Source organism: Aspergillus multicolor (assembly GCF_047715735.1).
Source record: "Aspergillus multicolor strain CBS 133.54 unplaced genomic scaffold BDW74scaffold_7, whole genome shotgun sequence".
In the NCBI taxonomy this organism is placed as follows: domain Eukaryota; kingdom Fungi; phylum Ascomycota; class Eurotiomycetes; order Eurotiales; family Aspergillaceae; genus Aspergillus; species Aspergillus multicolor.
In genome coordinates, this window is record NW_027395958.1 from 46,596 (window position 1) to 60,353 (window position 13,758).

The window sequence follows — 13,758 nt, forward strand, 5'->3', positions numbered from 1 at the left end:
ACCGCCTACCTCAGCTGATCTAGCCTAGGAACTACGTCGAGGAAAAGTGGGTACCACCTCGGAGCAGGTACTTTTGACGGTTTGACCAACAATAACTCATCTCCGTGGGATCTCCGGTTGCTTAATTGCCAACATCAACGCTGTCCCTCTCCTGACTTCTGACCTCGTTCTTAAGGTTCTTGTCTCTTGCTTCATAACAGCCTCACACATTCAATGGAAGACCATTGATCCTTGACTCTCACTATGGCTCCTTCCTATCGCCCCCGCAAGAAAAGAAAGTCTGCCGCACTCTTCGCCGGCTCGAACAACCCGCTCACCATAGACGCTGGAGAGGGTAAATCTGCGCCTGCATTTCCTTTGGTTTCCTTTCTCTGGGGTGCTCGAGCGGGTGTATCTCAATGGCTTGTCCTCCCTCTTGTTCTGATGACAGTTGGTTTAATTCGCTGGGCTGTGAGTCTGTGGGGTTATTCAGGTATGCTTCAAATCCCAGGTCTATATCAAGCTAACAATTCCAAGGGTTCAAGACTCCTCCAATGTACGGTGACTTCGAAGCCCAACGTCACTGGATGGAAATTACCAACCACTTGCCCCTGTCGAAATGGTATACTCATGACCTGCAGTACTGGGGACTCGATTACCCGCCATTGACAGCATACCATAGTTGGCTTCTTGGAAAAATGTACGTCCAGCTTCGTCTTTTGCAGATTGGATCTGACTTTGAACAGTGGCTCCATTTTCGAGCCCACATGGTTCGCCCTTGGTGACTCCCGCGGTCTTGAGGATCCTCTATTGAAAGTCTTCATGCGCGCGACAGTTATAGTCTCCGAATACCTCGTCTATATTCCGGCGATTGTCACTTTTTTGCGGCGTTACACTCGGATGCAGGCCGTACCCGTATGGTCGTCTTCAATTGCACTCGTTGCCATTCTCCTACAGCCCGCAACTATACTCATTGACCACGGCCACTTCCAATACAATACCGTGATGCTGGGATTGTTCGTTGCGTCTTTGGATGCTATAATGGCGGGCCGCATGCTCTGGGCGTGTACCTTCTTTGTTGGGGCTCTAGGATTCAAACAGATGGCTCTATACTATGCACCGGTCATGTTTGCATTCCTCCTCGGTATTTGCATCTTTCCACGGGTTCGACTTGTCCGACTGCTTTGCATAGCGCTCATCACCCTTGCCGCTTTTGCTGTCCTCCTCCTCCCGTTGTTACTGGGAGCTACTGCAACCGAAAAGCAGTTAATTCCGGAGCCACCTCTGCTTCAGATTCTTCCCGTCAAACTGGATGACGAGTCATCATTGTACCGGGTTCTTTTTCAATTAGCGCAGATAATCCACCGCATTTTTCCGTTCTCGCGTGGTCTCTTCGAGGATAAGGTGGCAAATGCCTGGTGCGCCATTCACACTTTTTATAAACTCCACCGTTACGAGCCCGATCTGCTGAAGCGTGTATCGCTTGGCGCTACGCTTGTGTCGATTTTGATACCATGCACCATCATATTTCGTCACCCGCGCGCTTCAATCCTGCTTCCTGCCTTTGCTACGGTTGGCTGGGGCTTTTTTCTCTTCTCTTTTCAGGTTCATGAAAAGAGTGTGCTGTTGCCATTACTTCCCATGACGCTGCTTATTGCTGGCGATGGAGGTCTCAACAAAAATACCCGGTCATGGGTCGGCTGGGCAAATATCCTCGGGTCTTGGACTTTGTACCCGCTTCTCAAGCGCGATGGTCTGCGGATCCCATACTTTGTGGTCACGTATCTTTGGGCTTATTTGCTAGGCCTTCCCCCAACCTCCTGGCAGATCTATCGCCACCAGAAGCAATATGGAGAGTCCGAAGCAAATACCGAACCTCATGGTCTTACCAAACTGATACACTCTTTGTTTTACCTTGCTATGGTAGGTTGGCATGTGCTGGAAGCCTTCATTCCTCCTCCGCCGGAAAAGCCAGATCTCTGGGTTGTTCTCAACGTTCTCATCGGCGCCGGTGGCTTTGGGCTCGCGTACCTTTGGTGCCTGTGGAAGTTGATCAGCCAATCCCGCCGGATGGATTTTAGAGTGGAGGAAACTAGGAAAAAGAACCAGTAAATCCCGGTTCGACATCATATAATCAAGTATGTATACTTTCGAACGATGATACCCCATTTGTCAAGCTTAGAACCGTTTGCAGTACCTGTCCCTTCCAGCCGTACATATTCTACACACTAGGTCCATTGCCGTAAACATGAGCAGAGGCAAGAGAAGGAGATTGTTGCTACCAGAACCACGAGATGCAAATAATGTACAATGAAACCCAGATAGACCCATGACCGTAACACCGAGCTGATGCCGCAGAAGCATACCTCCATTCTATCACATGTCGAAGGTATCCTCGCATCTGTAATATACAACGGCAGCGTATTGTTTTACGCGTATTATTATACACCGCGCATTGAGCACACGAGAACCGATCTAGACCTTGAACCCGAATCCGGCCATGCAGGCCTTGTACTGCTCGATCGTGGACTTGCATTCTTGCGCTGGGTCATCGGACTTGGAGAAGAGCATGCAGTCGTCTCGCGCGGTCTTTTCGGTCTTGCATACGCAGCATGGCTGGCATGGCGTTAGTTGAAGTTGATACATCTCCGCAATATACGGACCTTGGGCTTTTCTGCCGGGGCTTCTGTTGCGACGGGACTGGGAGTCTTTTCAGCGGAACCTAGGATCAGACCATTAGCAGTGTCCGTTCGTTTTGATGACGGTATCGCAGAGTGGCTTACTGCTGGACGAACCGAAGAGCCACGACATGATGCAGCGAATGTTCTAAAGGCAGTGTATAGCGAGCGAGAAGGTCGCAAGGGGTTCAGTGACGTTTTGCAGCTGTTCCCAAACGAAGGCGTGCTTGCTTGCTTAATAATAATGCGAGCAGTTTAGATGCGCCGGGCGGAAATAGCGGAAGTGGCCTGAAGCGGCAACCAGAGCGGCGATCGGGGGTTCTCCTTATTGACTTTATTTTTCGATTTCCGATTGTTGCTGTGGCTTCCGACTGTCTTTCCCCTCCATCAACAAGCCTCTCTCAACCACACTCCCTAAAATCTGCTCGATTGGCGTGTTTGTTTTGGTATTCTACTATTCATAATATAGGATACCCTCTTACTTTTTCCTTCACCTGTTACTTTTGTGATTTGTCATTTCTACTCCTGAAATTTACCCCACCATGGTCTCTCCAAAGATCTTCTCCCTCGAGGGCAAGGGTCTGAAATTGGACTCAGTTGCCGACATCGAGGCCCATATCAAGCCCCTCCTCGAAAGCACTGACTACACTGAAATTCGCCTTGGAGGAAACACTCTGGGTGTTCCCGCGTCTGAACGTCTCGCCGCCGTCCTTTCCACGCAGAAGAGCCTCGAAGTGGCCGAGCTTGCGGATATCTTCACCTCCCGTCTACTCAGCGAAATTCCTGACGCCCTTACTTTTCTCCTCAATGCGCTGCTCGAAATCTCGACTCTTCACACCATCAACCTTTCCGACAATGCTTTCGGTGCCAACACCCAAAAGCCTCTGGTCGACTTCCTCTCACGCCACACCCCTCTCCGCCACCTGATTTTGAACAACAACGGCATGGGTCCGGAGGCTGGGTCGAACATCGCCAAGGCTCTTACTGAGCTTGCGGAGCGCAAGGAAGAGGCGCGCAAGGACGGCAAGGAAGCTCCCCTGCTGGAGAGCATCGTGTGCGGACGCAACCGTCTGGAAAATGGCAGCATGGCTGCTTGGGCGCACGCCTACAAAGCTCATGCGGCCGGTATGCGGTCCGTCAAGATGACCCAGAACGGAATTCGGCAGGAAGGTATCTCTCACCTGCTAAAGGAGGGTCTCCGTCACGCCAGCGCTCTCGAGGTTCTCGATTTGCAGGACAACACCTTCACTGTTACAGGATCTACTGCCCTCGCTGGCGTGGTTGGTGGATGGCCTTCTCTTCGCGAACTCGGTGTCGGCGACTGCCTGCTTTCCGCTCGCGGAGGTGTCAAGGTCGCTCAGGCTCTCGCCGAGGGTAAGAACGAAAAGGTTGAGACTCTTCGCCTCCAGTACAATGATATCTCAGCGGAGGGTGTCAAGCAATTCTTGCACGCTGCAAAGACCGCACTTCCAGCCCTGCGCCGTATTGAGTTGAACGGAAACAAGTTCCAGGAGGATGACAACAACGTGACCGAGTTCAGCGAGCTTCTCGAGTCGCGCAAGGAGGAGCATGGCAAGGACGATGACCCTGAGGAGATGTGGGGACTCGACGAGCTCGACGAGCTTGAGAGCGAAGACGAAGATGAAGAGGACGAGGAAGAGGAGGAGGAAGAAGAAGAAGAGGAAGAAAAGGCCAAGAAGGTTGTCAAGGATGCTGAGACTGCCGAGAATGAAAAGGTTGCTCAGAAGCAGGACAACGAAGTTGACGAGCTCGCGGAGGCTCTGGGCAAGACCGGCATCTAACGCATGACCGCACAGCTCGCTGCCTATCGCACAACCCCGCGCCCCTCCACCCTTACTCCCAAGCACGATGGTGTCGACCTCATTATCAGAGGTGAACGTCGGATGGCAACTGCCAATGGGTAATTCAGTACCAGCTTGCCTGTATTTGGCGTACAGAGCCCGCTGAAGCCCCCGCCACGATATCCCCGTTGAAACCCTGTCTTCTGAGTACTAAAGGAAGCACGCTCACTCTGTGTGCTTTTCTTACTCTGCTTTGCCTTGCCGCGAAGCCTTGAACAGCCCCATACTTCCATTTTCTTCGTAAAAGGAAGGATGCATCGTCAGTCTGCATTCAAATTTACCCTTTATCTGTGCCCCTACACAGCATGTCATCAGCCCCAAGTCATGTATATACTTTTGAGAAAGACAATGAAAATACAGCAACGCACATAGAATAAGTGAATATTATCTACTTCGCATTCACTGAGTGCTATTCCCAGATAGGCAGTTCGGGGCTTGGCATTGACGGAGCTCTTCTTCCGTCGCCATCTTGTCAACTTCCACTCATCACCAGCTCAACTTCTTCTCTCTCGGCCATTTGTTCTGCTGCTTGTCATCGCGCGCTCGTCATACCCCCGGTCAAGCGCAATTACATAATTCCTTCGCAGAGCTCACTTAATACTCTCCGTCTCGAGGTATCGAGTCCGTCCCGCCCGACCCAAGAAAGTAAGTATGTGATTCATGCCGCTTCCGGTGTCATTCCTGCTCGTCCACCGTACTTCATCTTGAGCGCATATCATCCCCTAAGCATGGTTAGAGATATTTGCAATGCGACCGGTGATCACATCGTGGTCTTGAGTCAACCACCAGCAGGCACGTGCGGCTATCTGGCTGAGGTTCAACCGGAGGTGCGCGCAGCCTCTCAAGAGGCACGGAAGAAGACTATAACACTTACAATTACTCCAAAGCTTCGGCTTATTCCCGCTCGTCAAGGTGGCCGTTGCGAGTCAAACCCTTAATCTTCATGCATATCATTCTTGCGCTTTTCTTGATTCACACCTATTCATCCTGGCCTATTTTACTAACATCCAGATCAGTAGGCTTATCTGATTGTTCCGAATTGTGTCCTACACCATGGCGCTCGAGGCGAAGGAGATTGAGTTAAAGGCAAAGGCCCTTACGAAGGCTGCGACTCAGAACGAACCCGCCGCGAACATAGTGTCGCTATTGAAGGAGTTACAACAAGGCGTCAAGGCTTCGGAAGATCTACTACGCTCCACTCGCGTCGGCATTATAGTCAACAAGTTCAAGCAACACAAGGCACCGGAAGTCGCACGCTTATCGAGTGAAATCGTTTCCAAATGGCGTAACGAGGTCAACAAGCAGAAGGTGAGCGGGTCAGCCGCCGGCAGTCAACGATCAAGCGCATCGCCGCGTCCACCACAGAACGGAACCGCTTCGCCTGCCAGCGCGACCCCATCCGACAAGGCCTCGAAGCTCTCAGTGCCCCCGGACAAGCGGACATGGAAGGCGGACGGCGTTGATACCAACCAGACGGGCAACCGAGCGCGCGACAACTGCATTGGCCTCATGTACGATGGTCTGTGTCTACACTCGACGGAAGCTCCCAAGGCTGTGCTAGCAAAAGCCGCTGCGGTAGAAGCTGCAGCGTACGACGCTTTCGGACCCGAAACGAAAGAGCCGTACCGGACCAAGATTCGCAGCTTGTTCCAGAATCTCAAGAACAAGTCCAACCCGAATCTCCGAATCCGTGTTCTGAGCAACGAAGTTACCCCCGAGCGCTTTGTCAAGATGACACACGAAGAGCTCCGATCCGACGAACAGCGAGAGAAGGACGCAAAGATCCAAAAAGAGAACATGGACAAGGCCATGGTTGCCCAAGCCGAACGCAGTATCAGTCGAAGCTTGCAATGCGGCAAGTGCGGACAGCGCAAAGTCACCTACACCGAGGCCCAGACCCGCAGTGCGGACGAACCGATGACATTGTTCTGCACATGCATGAATTGCGGAAAGTCGTGGCGCCAGTAGTTGGCCACCTTTTTCTTCATTCATCTTTCTTTTTATTTGCCAACTATGTGCGGATTATTATCGACGGCGCGGAGTTTGGGGGCTCATTTAAAAGGGGGAGTCATTGCTGTTGATTTGGGCAGCGGTTGCGCTGAAAGACTCTGTATCTATTATCATCTTATCGTCCTGGGGAATTGGGCCATTTGTTAAGCTTGTAGATGTTGGGGAAAGAATGCATTGCCTTATCAGAGCTGCCATTTATGCTGCATGTAATATCAGCAGACTCTAAGATGTCATTCTAAGGATTCAGTCTTTGATTTTATACTTTTCCTCAAAACATGCAGGAGCTTAATGCTGGAGCACAGTAGTCAGGCACAGTTGATGCTGCTATAACTACGTCATCCACTGCACCCACATAACCATCCCGACCAACGACACATGCAGTCCAAACAACCTACATACAGCATCAATTCTCTCCGATCAAATCTTCAAAAAAAGCCGCAGCAAATATCAGACAAAACCCAAGAAAAATGCCTCCATACACCCGCTCCACGCTCACAAATGCAACACAATCCCTCCTCCACGCCTTCTCAAACTCCTCCGACCTACCAACACTCCTAAACACATTCACCACTACACCAAGTCCAACGGTCCACGAGCATGGCCTCCCACGGCTCGCGCCCTTCCTAGGCCGCACATTCACGGGCCGGAAGCAGGTAGAGGAGTACTTCAATTTACTGAGCGAGCACCTGGGGGTCGAGAACATGCGGTTCGACGACGACAAGGAGTGGGCCGTTGACCTTGAGACGGGGGTTGTCTGTCTGAAGGGGTATGCGCGGTTCACGAGTACGAAGAGCGGGCAGGGGTGGGATGAGGTGTTTATTTATCGGATTGGATTGGTGCGAGATGAGAAGGAGGATAAGGCTAAGGTGCGGAGTTATGAGGTTTGGGCGGATACGGGGGCTGCGTATTTGGCTGCGAAGGGGGAGTTGGAGGGGTTGTCTTGATGAAGTGATTCTGTGTTAGGGATAGACTATGCTAGCTACTATGCGTGCCAGTCAATCCAGTCAATGTTGCCTAACATACCGTCCTGGGTCAGGAAGACTTTCGCAGGAGAATCGTACGGGGCGTATTCCTTGGGTGTCAGGACCCTTGAAGCATTGGTTGATGCGCGTCCCGTTGCGTTGAACCCCGGTCCAAACGTGTGGTATTCTGCTTGGAAGGTTTTGTTGCTCAAACGGCCGACGCCATCGATGATCCAGTCAATGTAACCCTCGGGATCAATGCTGGCATCCTCGTAGGAGTTTGCAAAGATTGAACGGTGTAGCTCGTTCCAGGGCCTGCCGAGGGGGCAAGAACCGACAATGTCCGGAGCAATCGACGCATTCGCGGCTCGGACGGAAGAGTCGACGATGTAAACACCGTACTTATTCTCAAAGGTTGTATTGGTGCCCTTCCATGCGGTGATGCCGCCGCCGCAGTTGCGGAGGAGGATATCGGAGGATTGGATCCAAGCGGTACCAAAGCCGTACAGGAAGTCGGTTTGACCGGCAATGATGTTTTTGTGGAAGTAGGCGTTGCCTAGTTTGCCTACGTAGACCTGCGCATTGTTAGCTTATTCCTAGTGCAGGGTCAGGGCGGACGTACTGTATCTTGATAGGAATAGAACCCGCAGTAGTAGAATCCTCCATTGGCCCGGCTAAAGCTGAGCGCGTGCGCAGGACCGTCCGAGTAGTCAGCCCAGGTGTTTGTAAAGTCGATGTTGTATACGCGAAAGTCGATAGACCCAAAGGGCGTGTCCTCAGGCACGGGAAACCCAGTCGGACCGGAGCCAGTGTAGCTCGCGTTCAGGGTAGGTGCAACGGTCAAGACGCTTCCAAACACATTATCGACACTCTGACCCGTGTTATCGTGGTTGGCTTGTGCCCAATTGATCGTCACCAGGTTCTTGGAGGCGTCGGTGACATGGTCTGTCTGTCCTAGGAGCGTAACCGGGCCAGGACGGGTAACGTTGACTTGCTCCGTGTAGTTTCCCGCGAGGATCAGGATTGTCTGGCTGCTGTTGTCATGTGGCAGGGACAGAATCGCGTCTTGGACAGTTGCAAAGTCAGCCTTGGGGTCGGATGCGGAGACGACAAGGGTGCCTTCGGGGCAAGCTCTCTGCGATCTCTGGCAGCTCCGGTATCTGCTCGATGGTATTGTCGCTGCGCTGGCCAGGAGCGCATTGAGAAGCGCGGAGGCCCAGAAGTGTGGTCTGAACATTGCGTTTGCCTATAGAGTGAACGCTCTGAAATACCATCCTGACGGCATGGCATCAATGGTTTTTATAGATACGGCTGGCTAATGTCCCCGGAAAATCTCCACGATTCGGGATAAATGCGGGGGAGCAAGAAGCTCGCGGATGAAGATATCGGCTGGCTTCGCAAGCATTGTTTAAATGAATCAAGCATACGAAGCTCCGGCGTCGAATATCCTGGAGTCTTTCATCCAATTGCAAAGGCTTCAAGTACCACGGAGGGGTATGATCAGCCCGGCCTCTGGAGGATTTGGTCGACTGAGTTGACGGAAAAATCCACGAGCAGCATCACGGAAAATTGAGTCCCGCCTGTAGGAATTAGCAAGGCTTTAGGTACAGTGCGGAGTACTTTGAGCAGTTTCTTACTGAAAAACGCACTCAGTGCGTATAGTAGCTTACTGCTGCGGGCAGAGGTCAGACGAGATGAGATGACCATCGGCCAGAGTCGATTGGCTGGAGCTACATCGTACAATCAGGCTGCCGATGCCACATGGATGCAGCGTGGCAACGCAGGTAAGACACGAGGATGACATATTGGTGCAGCAGAAGATGCAGTGTTCAAGCAAACAGAAGCTTCAGGCCTTCAAGCCACAGATTCAAGATCATGAGATTAAGTATGGCCTCAGGCAAGGAGGCACCATCGAATCTGCACCTGAACTTCTATCACCATTTCCATTAGCGATATCAATGACCACAATCAAAATGCGATAACACTCGCTCTCAATATTCGCCATGACGCAAATGAGAACCGAATATTGACACACGTTGCGATCCTCGTCCCATCCCAAACATTCGTCATCAATAGTTCCAAACCGCGGCCCACCGGGCTAGCGAAGCTGCGAAGAGAGGTCACACCGCAGAGTTGCTCGACTTAGCTAAGCGGCGCAAGTTTGCAGCTCTGAGCACGCGACACTGGCAGTGTGAACAGGCCGCTGGGGGCTGGGGCTCTGAAACAGAAGCTGGAGAAAGGTCCGGAAACCAGGTACGAATCCAGCCTCGGTGAGACTCCGACCACGCGCCTCACGCAACGCAAAACGAGCGATGGAAACGAAGCTCGCGATGGAGCTCCAGGCCGATCCGAATCAAACAAGAGAGGACAAATTGTCATAGGACGAAACCCAGGCATTGTGTGGATTGTGGAGACGATGGATAAAATTGCACTATTCCTTAGCGTGGCACTGTGCGCATGCGAATCGTCCTCCACGGTTTCTGAGAAGGCTGTAAGTCCAGGTCGGAGATGAGGCCCCAACTAGGCAGGTTGCCGGATCTTGCCAGGTCTGGGACACGGAATCTTCATCCAAAGTCCAAAGATCATTGGGAATTGCAAGGCCAATTTGTTGTCAAGTCTACAGAAGATGAGAAGAAGTAATTCTTGAACCCTTGATTCACTAAATTTATCACTATTAATCACATACATACATGTAAAGAAGAAAAAATGACTCTATAAGTTAGAGCATGGGTAATAGGGTGAAAAAAAAGTCTATAATACGGGTAAAAAAAGCCAGGGGGACCGACTTATGCATGTATGGGCAAGTGATATCCAGATGATAGGAAATTAGATGGAAAGAGAGATGAGCGTAAAGCGTTTACTCATCGTCCTCTTCAGCCTCAGTACGGGCGCCAAGGGTGTATCGTGACTTGCCGTGAGCATCAACTTCGTGTTCGATAGCCAGCTTAGAGAGGTGGTTAAGCAGGTTCTCGACCTTCGTGTCAACAACGGAGCGGTTCTTGCGACCGAGGTTGTCAAGGCCGGGGATGATGGTGAGAAGGTAGTAGACCACAGCAATGATGATCGTGACACCAATAGAGTAAGCCCAGATGACAACAACGGTGACAATGTCAGTGTCGTTGTTGGTAGAGAAAGTAGCCTGGCTAGGGGGGCTAGTCTCAACGTAGTCACCGGCGAGCCAGCCGAAGACACAGAAGAGGGTGGCGAGGACATCGACAACGAAGATGGCACCAACCAGCTGCCACGAGGGCCAGGTCTTACCACCACGGGTGACGAAGATAAGCCAGTTCTCAGTGAGGGAGACTTCCAGGAAGAGCATGGGCTGAGGAGAACCGAAGTTCTGGATGATACCACCGTTCTCAAGGAAGAGAGAAGCACGCATGATCCAGGTACCAGCAGCAAGGAGAACACCGAGAACGACGGAGATAACCCAAATCTTGGGCAACTGCCACTCGACGGGACGCTGCTCGAAGTGAGCGTTGTCGTAGGCAACGGCGATGGTGGCCAAATCAGCGAACAGAGCGATGAAGACGATCAGGTCGGCCTTGATGGTCTCGTTGATGATGATCATGGAGGTGACAAGGTAAAGCTCAAGGTGGATACACAGAGCAATACGGTACTGGATGTAAGCCTTCATACGCTGGAAGATCTGACGGGCAAGCTTGATGGCATCGACAATGGTGCTGAGACCGGGGGCGAGGAAGACGATATCGGCAGCGGCCTGGGCGGCTTCGGTGGAACCCTCGACGGCGATACCACAGTCAGCCTTCTTAAGAGAAGGAGCATCGTTGACACCGTCACCAGTCATAGCAGTCAAGTGACCACGCTGCTGGAGCATCTCGACGACCTGGTATTTGTGCTCGGGGAAAACTTCGGCGAAACCATCAGCCTTCTCAACGAGGTCGTGCTGGGCAGAGCCGGCAAGACCACCGTGGATGAGGCGCTCAGAGTCGTAAACCTTGGTGCTGAGAGCAAGCATCTTGCAAGTTTCCTTGGCAATGGCGAGAGCATCACCAGTCAACATCTTAACGGAAAGACCGAGGTGCTGGGCTTCGGCAATGGTGTGGGCAGTGTCCTCACGAGGGGGGTCGAACATGGGGTACATGCCGAGCAATTGCCAGGGCTCACCCTCCTTCTGGACGGCGACACCAAGAGAACGGAAACCACGGCGAGCAAACTCGGAAGCCTTCTCACGGAACTTGGCAGCCTCGTCCTGGGAGCACTCAGACATGGCGAGGATAGCCTTGGGGGCACCCTTGGCACAGGTGTAGCGGACACCGTCGCAGGTACAGATGGTAGTAATACGCTTGGAGACAGGGTCGAAAGGAGTGTACTTCTCGGTAACCCAGTTGCGAGCAAGAATTTCACGCGCCTTGGGGTAGCGGCGGAGAGTAAGGATCGTAACCTTGTCGATGGGGTCGAGGTTCTTGACGTTGTGGTTGGAGGCAATGGCAGCGACAGCCATCATCCAGTTCACATCCACACCTTCGTTGACGTAGGGCTCACGAATGGAAAGCTGGTTGGCAGTAAGGGTACCGGTCTTGTCAGAGCAGAGAATGTCGACACCAGCAAGAGACTCGATGGCGGTGAGCTTCTGGACAATAGCCTTCTGCTCGGCGAGGTAGGCAGCACCGACAGCGAGAGTGGTAGTGGTAACGACGGGAAGACCGACGGGGACACCGATGATGAGGAGAATCAGGGTCCAGTGAAGGAGAGTGTTGTCGGAGTGCTCGGGGGTAGCGATCTTGAGGTGACGATAGAAACCACCAATCCAGGCAGCGAGAATCCAGAACATGACGAGAACGAGCAGAGAGGTACCGATGTTGTCCATGACAGCCTTGAAGTGACCCTGATCCTGAGCGCCCTGGACGAGAGCAGCGGTCTTACCGACGAAGGAGTGTCTAGCGGTAGCAGTGACGATACCGTAGGCCTTTCCACGCTTGCAGCCAGTAGTGTAGTAACAGGTGTCGGCCATGTACTTGTCAACAGCAAGAGATTCACCAGTGATGGCAGACTGGTCGACAGCAACGAGGGAGACACCGAGGCGGGCCTCAATTCCTCCATCCTCATCATCATCGTCCTTCTCCTTGAGGGTGTCATCATTGGCAGAGGCGAGGTATTCCTTGTAGGTCTCGTAGCTCTCGGGCTTGTCGTAGTCGCAGATAAGGCGAACATCGGCGGGGACGATAGTACCTTCCTCGATGATGACCTATTGAAGAAGTGCGTTAGCCCAAGACTTTTGATTGAAAAAAATTTTGGTCCACTCACGATATCACCAGTAACAAGTTCACGGGCAAGGATCTCCTGCTCCTGACCATCACGCTTGACAATCGCCTTCATGGCAATGTCACCCTTAAGAGAAGCAACAACATCGGCGGCCTGCTTTTCCTGGTACCAACCGACGACAGCGTTGAGCATAAGAATACCGATAATAACACCGAGATCAATCCAGTCACGAAGACCAGCAGCGAGGAGAACAGCCAATTCCATAACTAAACAGAGGCATTGGGTCAGAACAGTGGTCCCGAGACGTCTTGTAGAGCGGGCTCTTACCATAGAGAATAGGACCACGGAAGTAACCAATGAATTGAACGAAGAAGTTGGTCTTCTCAGTAGTCAACTCGTTCCAGCCAGCACGCTTACGGCGAGGCTCAACCTGGCTGCTGGGAATACCGTTGAGGTCAGTCTCGAGCCAGTCCTCGGGACACACAAAGCCCTCCTCGCCATTCTCACCACCACCCTTGCCAAACTTCCACCACGGCTTCTTCTGCTGCTTCGTGCTCAGAGCACCAGCACTAGAAGTCGAGCCACGGCGGTTGTCGCGAGCGGTCGAAATGTAGCGGTTGAGGGCGCCATATTCATCAAGGCCAGCGCCTTCGTTCAAGTCGGTGGGACGAGAATGGTCACCATTCTCGACGTCGGCAGCATAGGAAATCTTCCGCTCCGCCATTGTTGCTACGGCTCACAAAGCCTCACGATCCAAAACGATGAGAGCAGAGACAACGATCAATGGCAGGAATGGCAAGAGTCGGACAATCCTATAAAGAGAGAAGAGGAAAGAGAGAGGGGAAGAAGAGCGAGAAGGGCAGGGAGAATGGGCGCTTTAATATTGAGAGGGGGAGAGTATGGATTTCACGGGACCACGAACAAACACGACCTGAAGCTCCAACGGGCGGGCAACTTTCCCTGTGCGTAAGCCCACTTTTTTTTTTCTTTTTTTCTGATTTTTCTTTTTGGTTTTATTTTTCATGTTTTTTTGGGAGCTAG

At 52.2% G+C, this 13,758-nt stretch overlaps 7 protein-coding genes across 7 annotated transcripts; 4 read left to right on the forward strand and 3 right to left on the reverse strand.

Moving 5' to 3' along the window:
- Positions 1–106: 106 nt before the first annotated feature.
- BDW74DRAFT_127019 (dolichyl-P-Glc:Man(9)GlcNAc(2)-PP-dolichol alpha-1,3-glucosyltransferase ALG6) lies at positions 107–2,210 on the forward strand. Its single transcript, XM_073722196.1, has 3 exons — positions 107–472; positions 517–679; positions 726–2,210. Exons 1-3 carry the CDS (start codon positions 244–246, stop codon positions 2,089–2,091), a joined length of 1,758 nt encoding a protein of 585 aa, XP_073585478.1. The 5' UTR covers positions 107–243; the 3' UTR covers positions 2,092–2,210.
- Positions 2,211–2,454: 244 nt separating this feature from the next.
- Positions 2,455–2,790, reverse strand: BDW74DRAFT_176362 (copper metallochaperone COX17; the record flags this gene model as incomplete). Its single annotated transcript, XM_073728583.1, has 3 exons — positions 2,455–2,595; positions 2,643–2,701; positions 2,763–2,790. 3 exons carry the CDS (start codon positions 2,788–2,790, stop codon positions 2,455–2,457), a joined length of 228 nt encoding a protein of 75 aa, XP_073585479.1.
- Positions 2,791–3,029: 239 nt separating this feature from the next.
- Positions 3,030–4,901, forward strand: BDW74DRAFT_149554 (GTPase-activating protein RNA1). Its single transcript, XM_073723911.1, has one exon. The coding sequence runs from the start codon at positions 3,200–3,202 to the stop codon at positions 4,457–4,459; it is 1,260 nt and encodes a 419-aa protein (XP_073585480.1). The 5' UTR covers positions 3,030–3,199; the 3' UTR covers positions 4,460–4,901.
- A 119-nt stretch (positions 4,902–5,020) lies between these two features.
- Positions 5,021–6,742, forward strand: BDW74DRAFT_127039 (transcription elongation factor DST1). Its single transcript, XM_073722197.1, has 2 exons — positions 5,021–5,164; positions 5,539–6,742. Exon 2 carries the CDS (start codon positions 5,573–5,575, stop codon positions 6,485–6,487), a length of 915 nt encoding a protein of 304 aa, XP_073585481.1. The 5' UTR covers positions 5,021–5,164; positions 5,539–5,572; the 3' UTR covers positions 6,488–6,742.
- A 254-nt stretch (positions 6,743–6,996) lies between these two features.
- On the forward strand, positions 6,997–7,473 carry BDW74DRAFT_176365 (uncharacterized protein; the record flags this gene model as incomplete). The annotated part of the gene is made up of 1 exon (XM_073728584.1): positions 6,997–7,473. The coding sequence occupies one exon, from the start codon at positions 6,997–6,999 to the stop codon at positions 7,471–7,473; it is 477 nt and encodes a 158-aa protein (XP_073585482.1).
- A 38-nt stretch (positions 7,474–7,511) lies between these two features.
- BDW74DRAFT_176366 (putative pectin methylesterase) lies at positions 7,512–8,728 on the reverse strand (the record flags this gene model as incomplete). The annotated part of the gene is made up of 2 exons (XM_073728585.1): positions 7,512–8,066; positions 8,114–8,728. The coding sequence occupies 2 exons, from the start codon at positions 8,726–8,728 to the stop codon at positions 7,512–7,514; spliced, it is 1,170 nt and encodes a 389-aa protein (XP_073585483.1).
- A 1,620-nt stretch (positions 8,729–10,348) lies between these two features.
- On the reverse strand, positions 10,349–13,441 carry BDW74DRAFT_166914 (plasma-membrane proton-efflux P-type ATPase; the record flags this gene model as incomplete). Its single annotated transcript, XM_073726616.1, has 3 exons — positions 10,349–12,700; positions 12,760–12,983; positions 13,045–13,441. 3 exons carry the CDS (start codon positions 13,439–13,441, stop codon positions 10,349–10,351), a joined length of 2,973 nt encoding a protein of 990 aa, XP_073585484.1.
- Between the last annotated feature and the right edge of the window lie 317 nt (positions 13,442–13,758).

Bases quoted from the DNA above. Each gene is read 5' to 3' on its own strand.
- BDW74DRAFT_127019 (XM_073722196.1), top strand. From the start codon at position 244: ATGGCTCCTTCCTATCGCCCCCGCAAGAAAAGAAAGTCTGCCGCACTC. The intron at 473-516 runs GTATGCTTCAAA...AACAATTCCAAG, and splicing joins GAGTCTGTGGGGTTATTCAG to GGTTCAAGACTCCTCCAATG. The intron at 680-725 runs GTACGTCCAGCT...GACTTTGAACAG, and splicing joins AGTTGGCTTCTTGGAAAAAT to TGGCTCCATTTTCGAGCCCA.
- BDW74DRAFT_127039 (XM_073722197.1), top strand. From the start codon at position 5,573: ATGGCGCTCGAGGCGAAGGAGATTGAGTTAAAGGCAAAGGCCCTTACG.
- BDW74DRAFT_149554 (XM_073723911.1), top strand. From the start codon at position 3,200: ATGGTCTCTCCAAAGATCTTCTCCCTCGAGGGCAAGGGTCTGAAATTG.